Here is an 11,071-nt window from a genome sequence, read left to right on the forward strand (position 1 = left end):
AAGAAGATCACTTACAATCTGAAGGTTATTCAGCAGCCTGAACGTGCTCGTGCCTGTGGTGCTGGCGCCAAATGTACGACTTCCCTTCATGTCTATCCACGATAGCTCGAGCTGACAGCGGACAGCATCTGCCGACCGTCGTCCCGTGGACCCTCCGCCTGTGGTGGAACTTCGCATCTACGAGTCGGACCCGAACAATGATATGCACAAGACCGATATCACATTCGCCTACAATGCCAATTTCTTTCTCTTTGCCACGCTGGACACGGCTCGCCCGATTGCGCAACCCCGAATGTCTGGACAGCCTCCGACCTGCCCGGTCCTGACTGGCGTCCCCGTGGCTGGTATCGCTTATCTGGACCGTCCTGCACAGGCAGGATACTTCATCTTCCCCGACTTGTCCGTTCGTCACGAGGGCCGGTACCGCCTGAACTTCAACCTGTACGAGGAGGTCAAGGATGCCAAGGATGCCGACAAGGATGCGCCGCTGCCTCCCCAGGACAATATTCCGCAGACATCGCCCATGAAACCCACCGCTCCCAAGACGTTCTTGCATTTCCGTCTGGAAGTCAAGTCGGTTCCCTTCACCGTGTACAGCGCCAAGAAGTTCCCGGGATTGGCCACGAGCACGGCTCTGAGCCGTGTGGTCGCAGAGCAGGGTTGCCGGGTTCGGATTCGTCGTGATGTTCGCATGAGACGCCGTGGAGACAAGGGCAACAAGGACTACAACGAATACGACGACGAGAGGGTGTATGCTCGCTCGCCCCGGTACTCGACTCCTGATGGGTACGCTGCCACGCCGATTGAGCGCCCGCGGTCGACCAGCAACAGCACGGTGGATGCTCCGTACGCCTATGGATCGGACGCGCAGCGACGACCATCTCTTCCCGACTATGGTTATCCGCCGCCGCCGCCATACCAGCAGCCTGCTGGACCTCCTGCTGGGCCGCCAGCACCGCCCACGCATGCCCCTGCTTACCAGTCGCACTTGACTTTCGGCTCGACCCAGTCTCAATACCAAACGCCTCCACTGCCACCGGCACCCCAACCTGCTCCTCCCACCCCATCCTACAGTCCTCACCCGCCTGTGGCGCATGCCCGAAGCTCCTCCAATTCGTCTGACTACGACTCGTCTTCCCAATGCTACCCATACCCTCAGAACCGCCCCCAGACCGAACGGTTCCTGCCGCCTCCCACCTGTCTGGAGCCGCCCAAGCCATTCAACCCACAGCCGTATGAGGACCATCGGTATCCGTCTTCGACGCGGCCACCTGCGCGTTCCACTACTCCGGTGAGCGCCATGCTCCCGCCCATCAAGGACCTTCCTCCCGAGTATCCTGGCCGCATCAACCGTGACAACACTGCAACGAATGGCAAGAAGGTCCTGTACGAGACGGATTCGACGCTGACGAAGCGATCGCATGACGAGACATTTGGTAAAGAGGAAGATCGCCCTCTTCAGAATGGAAAGCGTCCAGATAGCGAGGAGGACTCGAGCAACGGCAAGCAACGTGCTGTGCCAGAACCTTCTCCGGCCGATATGCGGTGGGAAGCGTCGTCAATGGAGTACCGACGTGCTGACGGGAGCACGGCCACGAAAGTCCGTCAAGTGGTTTGACTCGCGAGAAAAAAAAACCAACTAGTAGTCGACCATCGGGGAGCATGGCTCGTTTCTTTCGATGCAAAAGGGCTTGCTTTCTATGAGGAGTTCGACTGGAGTCAATCTCTCGGTCTTCTTTTTTTTTTTTCGTCTTGGTGGTCTGCGGTGAAAAAAAAATGTATGGATTCCAACTATCGACGTCTATACCAGACAGCTAGCTTCTCCTGTACATGTTTCCTACATTTGTCTGTCTGCTCTCTCTCTTTTCGAATTTTTTTCTCCCGTGATTCTGCTGTACAGCAACACATCGGACACCAATCATTTCCTTTTTCCTTTCTTTCCTGTCCCTCTCGCCCCCACCCCTTTCTTGAGCCCTTTCTTTTCGGAGTCTTCGTTACACTTTCCTAGTGTCTTACAATCTTGAAAGTTTTATCTTCAGCAACAACAACAAACCCCACGACCGGGTTCCACTTTGCTCCGACCTCCAAATTCAATTCCATCAACGCAGATGCATCATCGGTTGATGTACTTTGATTCCCTTCTTCTAGACTGGAGGAGTTCGAGACTGTGAAAAGCACTACCACATCAGGTCTGAACGGGTTTTTCTTTTTCTCTTCAATTCTCTCCGAAAACCAAAACCGAAACCGAAAAAAAAAGAACTTGTTTCTTCCGGGAACTGGGGTCCTGGCTCCTTGGCACCTCGTCAGCAAAACGGGATCAAGGTCATGGAAAAAGAGGGGGGTCCATAGAAGGAATCTTCAGAAAGAAAGAAAGAAAAGCAAAGCAGGAAAAGAGAGGGATAAACGTCTACGCATCGTTTCTGTTGGTTTTTTTTTTCTTCTTGTTCTTGTTGTTGCTCTTGGTGGTGTTTGTTTCTCGTTTTGGGACCCCCTGGAAATTCTTCTTTTTTTTTTCCTTCATCTTCATTTCTGGTCAATGTTTACCCCCATGGTTTGTGTTTGCCTTTTTTTCTGTGTTTTTTTGTTCACAACCTGCTGTTTATTCTTTTTTTTTTGGCTTCTGCAACTGAGAAGGGTTAGGTAGTATATCTTGGTTTCGTTTTGTTTCGTTTCGACAATAGGATTGATTCCTTGATTGGTTTGATTGGTTTGTTGGATTGATTGGATTGATTGGATTATATATACAAGGATATCGCTGAATTTTTTTTTAGATTCGGAATTTATTTTTTTCTTTTACATCCCGGTCAAAAAATCAAAATATTTGTTTTCTAAAAAGTTCTAGATTAGTGTAGAAATTTTGTGTAGAAATTTCGTGTGGTATGTAGGATTCTTCTACCTATCTATTCACGATCTAGTTAGTAGTTTGTATAGGTACCTAAGGGTTTCCAGTACTTAGGTATCCAAGTAATGAAGTACCTAAGGTAAACAATGTGGAGACTGGAGAACCCACCCACCTGCCCGACGGAACGGAACGGAACGAACGGATTGGAGTGGATTGGAGTGGATTGGATTGCAGAAACAATGGAAGTAAGTTATGGAACCCGCTGAAGAACTATTTTACTCTCGGAACTCTTCAAGAATCGCTGACTGACAAAAGTGACGTCCAGCTTGACTTGAATTGTACTGTACGTACGTATGTACAGTACAGCAGCAGGTTCTTTCTTTCTGTAGGATGTATTTTTTTTCACATTTACCAGATTCATGCCAATGTGTACTGTACATACAGAGAACTGTAGTGGGGTTGACATGACAGACAGCTAGCTCATCGCGTGCGTTGTTGTCTGTCGCTGATGTGCTGTGCTGTGCTGTACTGTACGAAGGAAGGAAAATGTAAACAAACCGCCCCCTCCTCTCCTCTCCTCTCCATACCAATACCATCAAATACCATTCCTATCTATTATCTATCTATCTATCTCTCCCTTGGTTTTTTGCCTCTTTTTTCCTTTTGCATGAATCAGGAGGATTACAGTACTACATTGACCATCGGTAAGTCTGAAGAAAAGCAAGAAATTTCGGCGGAGAACAAATGAGGCTGGAGGCCGATGCGGAGGTGTGTTCTGCACCTTGACTAATTACCTTATTACTGCGGAAATCAAAATAAGTAAATAAACATCGTTCGATCGATCGGTTCTACTGACACTACTGCTTTATCCTGCAGACACCCCCTCATCTTGACCTCGTCCTCGACCTGGATCCTCTCCAGGCTGACCCCCTGCTCCAACAGACCATTCTGTCGCACAGCGTCACCCTCAGCGACATGAGTTTGTCCTCCGCCAAACGCAAGTTCCCCGCCGTCGAGTCCGACGCCGCTGTCGCCGCCGCCGACGACAACGACGACGCCACATCTGACACGTCAGGACGCTTTGACGACGCTGACGAGTCCGAGTTCGATAACAATAACAACAATTATAATAATAATAGTAATGGCTACTACCTGGACGACTTCCACGATGCGCGATCGGATTCCGTCCATTCTGCCAAACGCCGCCGTTCCAACGACTGGCCGCTACGCGACGAAATCGCCTACGACGAGCACGGCATGCGCATCGACTTGAGCAGCAGGAGGTCCGCGACGAACGGAACGGGCACGGGCTCGCCGCGCTCGTCGTCCAAGGACCGGCGTCGTGGCTCGCCCGTCCTGCGGGTGCGGCGGTCGCGGTTTATCGAGGGAAGCATGAACGATCGCGTGAGCGAGAAGCCGCCCAGCATATTCCTTCGCGAGGACGCAGCGATGGACGATGGGAAAGAGACCAAGCAAGACCGCCAGCTCGGCCACAGGGGCTCGGGGATCTTCCGGTTTGGGAAGGCCATCGCTTCGGCGTTCAACCCGTTTGGCGCATGGAAAGGATCGCAGGATGGGCAAAAGACACAGAAGGAAATTATGAAGGAACGGCAGGCTCGCGCGGAGAAGGCGTATGCGGAGCTGAAGAAGTCTGGCTACAAGGGTACCACGGGCGCTGCTGGTGCCAACAAAGGCAACAATGGGGTTGATCTGCAGATCGCGGACGCGACTTTCAAGGCGATACAGGAAAAGATGGATTACAAGTTGTCCGCAGGGGACTCGCGGCAGAGCAGCACCGGCCTCTCGCAGGATGACGCCCAGACGGCCACAGGTCGGACGAAGGAGACTGGACGGCACGAAACGGGATTCCTGAAGGTCAAGTCCTTCCACGATCTCCGGAAGAGAACGTCGGCGCTGAGCATACCATCCATCAGGAACCGCGATGTCTCTCCTGTGCGGCCTTCGCATGAAGACTCTCACCGGCCCGCGCAGAAGCGGCAATCGCGCAAAGACCTCGCCAGACAGGCTAAGCTGCTGAAGAAGGTTAGCAGTCTGGAGAGCAAGCTGGAGCGAGTGCGTCGGGAGCTCCGTGAACTAACACAGGAGGACGAGCCTCCGGTGCCGACGATCTGTCTGGACGACGTTCACGCGAGGCGGTTTGTGCCGGGCGCTCTTCCCACCCTTCCGTCCGAGAGAGTTCTTCAGAACCAGGTGGGCTCAACTTCTGAAGAAGCTGACTCGGGGCCTGAGATTGCGCGGACCAAGAGTCCTCATCCAGACAACCTCGTAATCGATCATTCCGACCTTCGAGCGCGGTCTGTGAGCCCGAAGCCACGCAAGCTTTCGAAATCCCGGGCCACCGCCAGCAAGGACAGCCTATCGCGGAAACGAAAGTCTTCTGTCGCAGAGTCTGGGGTCAATGCAAGTGCCAAAGCGTCGGGCGGCGTTCAAGAAGATTCCCAGGGCAACAGCACCGACTGCGGAAAGACGGACGAGTCCACGAAGAGGCAGACTCCCCGACAGGTGAAATCGCAGAAGGTGGGTGAAAATGACAGTCCTGGATCGGCTGGGAAGGCGCGTCCGGAACAGGTTGAGGCAGAAGACCCGCACAGCCAGATTAATAAGACTAGAGAAAAGCAGGAGGCGTCGAAGCCATCTCTTCGCTCATTCAAGCGTTCTCCCGGCCTGACCCCGTCCAGACAGCGTCTCAAAGCGACGAAGTCGGTGAGGAACCTGCGCCTAGTGAACGCAGATGCAGACGAGGAGGTGTCGGGCCAAGCCGATACTAATAATAACAACCCACAACTCAAATCCCACCGATCCTTCTATCTGCAGGACCAGCCCCATCTCGAACAGAACATTGCCAAGGTCCCTGTCGTCACGAAAGGCGGTTATGGTTGCGGAGGCCACGGCCACGGCAATGACGAGAACATTCCCCCCGTTCCGCCAGTCCCGAAGGAGCTGCTAGAGAAAGGCGCGAGGTTGTCGTATCCATATGCGAATACGAAGCAGACCGACGATTACGAATCGGGCGACATGCTCGACTCTGCTGCTACGGCTACGGCTATTACTTCTCGGTCCCCCGAAGAATCGCGGTCCAAGAGGGTCCCGTCGGATTTTACGTGGCCGGATGATATTTTCTGACGCAGCCTGCCCGCCCTTGCTAGCGAAGTTTTATGAGTTATGACATGACCATGACCATGACTATGACCGTGACCATGAGTATTGTTATTATCTTTCTCTCTTGAAACGAGACGAAACGAATCGAACCCCGTCATGGATGAAACGGCGTCCTGAAGGAACGAAATGACATGACATGACATGTTTATCTACAGAATTCTGTCTCCGAGTCTTCTTCTTTTGTCTTTCCATTTGCGTTATTGGGTTGTTGGACTGAGGACTTTGGTTGATTGGTGGTTGGTTGGTTGATTGCTTGGTCTGACTTTGTTTGATTTGATTTGATCTGGTTTGGTGATTGATTATACTATACTTGTCAGGGTTAATAATAATGCAATAACAGGGAGTTAATGATTAGCTGGGTTTGTTTTTTATTTGGTTGGTTGGGTTGCTTTGCTGCTGTCTTGTCTGTCTGTTACGTAGGTACAATGCAATACTTTTCTGCAAAAGCAGCTTCCTCCTCTATCTCTGTTTTCTGACTAGTGTACACTCCTGCTACTTCATTCCCTCAGTAAAGCATGTTCCTATTGGCTTTTCCTGCCTTCCTGGAGCCTGCTTGTGCATTGCTTCTGCCTGCTTGCGTGGAGATATAAGAAGCGTCTCACCACCCCATAGATAAATTTTTCTTTTCCTTTTCCTAGCTGTGGACTGCAGTTAAATGATACCATTCTATCTTAGTTGAATCAGCTTCGGCACCAGAACTGCCTTGTTTCTTCCCACTTCTCTACCCCAAACTTCCATCCCCAGCTTCGTCCAAAAATGCCTCCAGAAGACGAGGACGGGTGGTTATCGGGAATAGAAAAGAAAGTTGAGGGTTTTGTCAGATAGGGAAGAAAGGTCTGATAGTTGACAAAGAGATTCCAGACCAGGTTGAAGACTTCCTGGAATTTGCCAATCCGGATTTTGCCAATCCTGATCCCCCCCAACTTCCGGAATTCCCAGTCGGCATATTGACACCTGACGACGTGTCAAAGATTTTTCGCCCCAAAACAGATACAGAATATGACTGGAGTCTTGAAGAGTGGGAAAAGTGTCCTACACCTGAATTTCTCGGTGAGTCCTACCCTGCAGTTTCAATAGTCGATAACCTGATCAAACACAGACACTGTACTTGGCAGATTTAAGTATTTGACACGAGATTTCCCTGCCAATGAGGCGGTCATCCGGTCACGTCTTGACGTGATCTTCATGCTGTCATTTGCGGATGAGAAAGAACAGCTAGAGAAAAAAACACATAAGAGAACGCTCTCAAGCTTCTGAACGGTGGTCCAACACTCTGAAGTCGATGAAGTTAGAATACAAAAGTGGCCTCGAAATGCCACTCGACATTCGCGGTAAACGGCAAAAGCTGTCTGGCCTGGCGGATTATACTTTGTGGTATGGATCCGCTGAAGAGCTCGAATTCAATCTTGTCGTCGTCGGAGCCAAGTCCAGAGAGAAAGTCAGCCACGGAGATCACCAATGTCAAGCTTATATGGGTAAGTCAATTCTACTATCACGTATGCGTATGCAAATCGATGTCTTGGGCATGGTCCACAAGGCTCGAAAGGCTGCGGGTCGAACCTATACCACGGTATTCGGGATCTCTACCGACAGTTATACGTTTAACTTCTTTAGAATGAGCGAAGATTCTGAAGGAAATACAGTGGTAAGATATCATTAAAAACAACTTAAGGACTCAAGAATCTAAGAGCGCGCAGCTGTCAACAGAGGCCCTGGTTTTTGGACAACGCCCGTCCGAAGACCGCGAAGTCATCTCACAAATTCGCAAAATTTTCAGATTTACTGCGAATCTAACTCCCGATACTAGACAATTGGTGAGCGTTTCTGAGGGTCAGGGAGTCAGCGTAATCGAACAGCAATATTATGACGCATTGGAGGATGAGTAACTTCATTAGGATGGCTTGTACTCGTTTTTGGAGAAGTATCGACCTTGCTTTAACTCATGGAGAGCATTGCTTAAAAGAGTGGCTCGCTTCCTTGCATGCTTAATGTACCTCTCTGGAAGCATAGTCAGAGTAAGGCAGGAGACAGTTATTCGCAGATAGGTAAATGATGATTAAGCGAGAATTATCAGATGGGCAAGTGAATACCATTGGTCTGGGGAACGAACTTAAATGGATTAGCTGACTAGTAGCCAAGTAACTATAATATAATATACCAGGAAGGTACTACTACCTACCTAGCGACGCATGGTATATATCGATTGCCAAAAGTAGACTGGTAGACCTCAGCTGGAGCAGTTGCCGTTGCCTAATCTCAGGCAACTCGTTGAGAATTATTAGACATGCCATCAAGATTATCAACTTGGCACTTTGCAACTGCCACATACTACCATCAACTACCAGATATTCTCAGCACCATCTAATATTACGGTCATCAACGTCGCTCCAATTCTCTTGATCTTCCAGTGCATCATGGTTTTCAAACCGCTTTTGGAGACTGAGGAGGCTGAACACACTGAAGATACCTCCAAGGAAAAGGTTGATAAGAAGACCGACGGCGACGATGACAGCAGCAATGACAATGATGACAAGGACAACAATCACAGCAATGACGAGGACAATAACGACGACAACGATCATGCAATCTTCGACAAGGAGCCCAAAGATGGTCTGGATTTCATACCATTACTGCTCTCAAAAAAGATCACCTACATGGACAAACTCAAAATAATAAACAAAATTCCAGAGAAAGGCTTTCAGAACAACACCGCCATACGAACTCTCGAAGAGAAGCTCGAACTCGCTGGAAGAGTGCGAGCTTGGAGAGAATAGGGAGAGATATCTCGACTAATACCTCCTATTTAATGTACAGTACAGTATATATACAGCATATACACTCATCTATATACTTGTCTAAGACTAAGACTAAGACTAGGACTAGGCTAAGTCTTCTTTTCTGTAACTTCTGGATCAGGTGCATTCTCCTCATCTACAACAGCCTTGCCGCTCATGACCCCCGTACTCTTTTCATCTTCGTTTTCGCTCTCACCCTGACGACCCTCCTCGTCGCTCGCTACGACCACCGGCGGCCCCCGGAACTCTCGCCTGGCGTAGACAAAATACCACACGATGCTGACGACGGCAAACCCGGCAAACACCACACTGGCATAGTTCATCTCCGACGCCGTCACGGGCAGCGACACGGGCATGCAGAAGAGCGCCACGGCGAGGCAGATCCATGCGATGGTCGTGAGATTGATCGCGTAGCCGAACCGGCCCAGCGAGAAGGACGAGTGCCGCACCGCCTTCCGGCGGCGCACGACCAGGATCAGGATCGGCAGGCCGTACGACGTCGACAGGCAGATGGTCGCCACGCCCGTGAACGAGTTGAACGCCGCCGTCGACCCGAAGTAGATCAGCCCCAGCAGGCAGTCCACCAGCGTGGAGAGGATCACTGCGTTCACGGGCACATCTAGTTGCTTGTTTACTTTCCGCCACAGCCGGAAGCCCGGGATGGCGCCGTCGCGGGCGAAGGCGTACGTGCAGCGACTGGCGGCCGTCAGGGCCCCGATGCCGGCGAACAGCATGATCCCCAGGATGAGGAACAGCAGCCCGAAGCCTCCGCTCGCGGAGCCGGTGACGGTCTTGAAGAGGAGCCCGATGGGCTGACCGTTTGCGACCTGGAGGAGGAGCTCGACGGGGGGCAAGGTGAACAAGATGGGGATCAGGTAGAGAAGACCCGTAATCCCTGCTGCGACAACAGACAGCACAATGGCTTTGGGCACCTCGAGGTGTGGGTTCTGCACCTCCTCGCACATGGCTGCCACCATTCCGTAGCCGGTCAGCGTGTAGGCTGCCTGCAGCAGTCCGACGAAGAATGCCCAACCGGTTGGCCTAGAATGACATGATTTAGTATAAAAAAGCAAGAGAGGGAAGATGGCCATACCATCCACTTGCAGACGCATCATAATGCCCAAACACAAACGCGCCCGATCTGCGGTCGTCGGCCATGGCCAACAGCGTCACCAGGATGATGACGACACTGGCCGCGGTCCAGTAGATGCACACCTTGTTAATCAAATCGAGATATCTCGACAGGAAGATGTTGACCAACGCGCAAACGAGCATCACCGCCCAGAACATGAGGATGGTCTGCCACGCGTTGGGGACAAAGTCCTCGTTCCAGAGGGAGATGGCGCTGAGGATGAGCTGGCCTCCGGAGAAGTTGATACTCAACGTAACGGTCCAGTTCCCGACGAGGGTCAGCCAGCCGTCGATGAAGGACATCAACGGCGCCCATCGCTTGGTCGACAGCATGGCGCTCCAGTAGTACACGCCACCGGCGGTCGGGTAGACGGCGCAGATCTCGGCCAGCGAGGCGGCGATGGCGATGGAGATGAGCGTGACCAGCACCCAGCCCCAGATGACGGTGACGGACTGGCCGTCTGTCAGGGTGATATACAGGGTCGTGCTGAGGCCGAAGGGGGCGGCCATGATGGCGAAGGATCTGCGAAATTCAGCCAGTTAGTTGAGTTGTGTTGTCAATTGACCAACTGCGAAATGAATCGCACTTACAGCCCCAGCACACTCAGCATGCTCAGATTCCGGGGCAATTCGCTTTTGTAGCCCATCTTCTCCAGCGCCGCGTCGGCATTGACGCTGGCCTCCACGGACGGTCGTCGCATGGTGCAAGTAGCAGTGAGTCACGAGACCGATTTCGCTGTCGAGTTCAAGAGGAAGAACTGAGCAGGCAATCCCCAAGTCAAGTCTGGGGAAGGCCCGGGTTCTTAAGCGTCAATGATACAAGAGGACAGCAGAAGCAAGGGAGGAAAGGAAAGCAAGGGAAACAGCGACATGTCTAGGCTACATACTGACTGCAGGCGGAGATACTCCGTCGAGATAAGCTCTGGGGGCGGGGTTGGCATTACCTAGGTGCCTGCGTCGGAGTTGTTATTGGCAGCGAATCGCCGCCGATAGCGGAGACCCCCCGGCCTTTGCCACACTTTATCCGCTGTGCGGGGACGAATGGGATGCTCTGTTTAGTAATGATGATGCATGCACCTCGATGAACAGAATATATTGTTCTTACATTGTTCTGACAACAATG

The 11,071-nt window shown here is 51.6% G+C and overlaps 4 protein-coding genes across 4 annotated transcripts; 3 read left to right on the forward strand and 1 right to left on the reverse strand.

Moving 5' to 3' along the window:
* Positions 1-24: 24 nt before the first annotated feature.
* On the forward strand, positions 25-1,618 carry T310_8361 (Sexual development activator VeA; the record flags this gene model as incomplete). Its single annotated transcript, XM_013468853.1, has 2 exons — positions 25-73; positions 126-1,618. Coding segments are annotated over 2 exons (1,542 nt in total), but the record flags the coding sequence as incomplete, so codon positions are not given.
* A 930-nt stretch (positions 1,619-2,548) lies between these two features.
* On the forward strand, positions 2,549-5,986 carry T310_8362 (Nuclear RNA binding protein; the record flags this gene model as incomplete). Its single annotated transcript, XM_013468854.1, has 7 exons — positions 2,549-2,551; positions 2,641-2,707; positions 2,866-2,877; positions 2,950-3,185; positions 3,381-3,546; positions 3,582-3,610; positions 3,719-5,986. 7 exons carry the CDS (start codon positions 2,549-2,551, stop codon positions 5,984-5,986), a joined length of 2,781 nt encoding a protein of 926 aa, XP_013324308.1.
* Positions 5,987-6,778: 792 nt separating this feature from the next.
* On the forward strand, positions 6,779-8,796 carry T310_8363 (uncharacterized protein; the record flags this gene model as incomplete). Its single annotated transcript, XM_013468855.1, has 7 exons — positions 6,779-6,838; positions 6,889-7,072; positions 7,273-7,667; positions 7,720-7,836; positions 7,918-8,037; positions 8,184-8,214; positions 8,318-8,796. The coding sequence occupies 7 exons, from the start codon at positions 6,779-6,781 to the stop codon at positions 8,794-8,796; spliced, it is 1,386 nt and encodes a 461-aa protein (XP_013324309.1).
* A 110-nt stretch (positions 8,797-8,906) lies between these two features.
* T310_8364 (GABA permease) lies at positions 8,907-10,649 on the reverse strand (the record flags this gene model as incomplete). The annotated part of the gene is made up of 3 exons (XM_013468856.1): positions 8,907-9,858; positions 9,911-10,471; positions 10,540-10,649. The coding sequence occupies 3 exons, from the start codon at positions 10,647-10,649 to the stop codon at positions 8,907-8,909; spliced, it is 1,623 nt and encodes a 540-aa protein (XP_013324310.1).
* Between the last annotated feature and the right edge of the window lie 422 nt (positions 10,650-11,071).

This window comes from Rasamsonia emersonii, assembly GCF_000968595.1.
Source record: "Rasamsonia emersonii CBS 393.64 chromosome Unknown ctg1118621760725, whole genome shotgun sequence".
Classification (NCBI taxonomy): Eukaryota; Fungi; Ascomycota; class Eurotiomycetes; order Eurotiales; family Trichocomaceae; genus Rasamsonia; species Rasamsonia emersonii.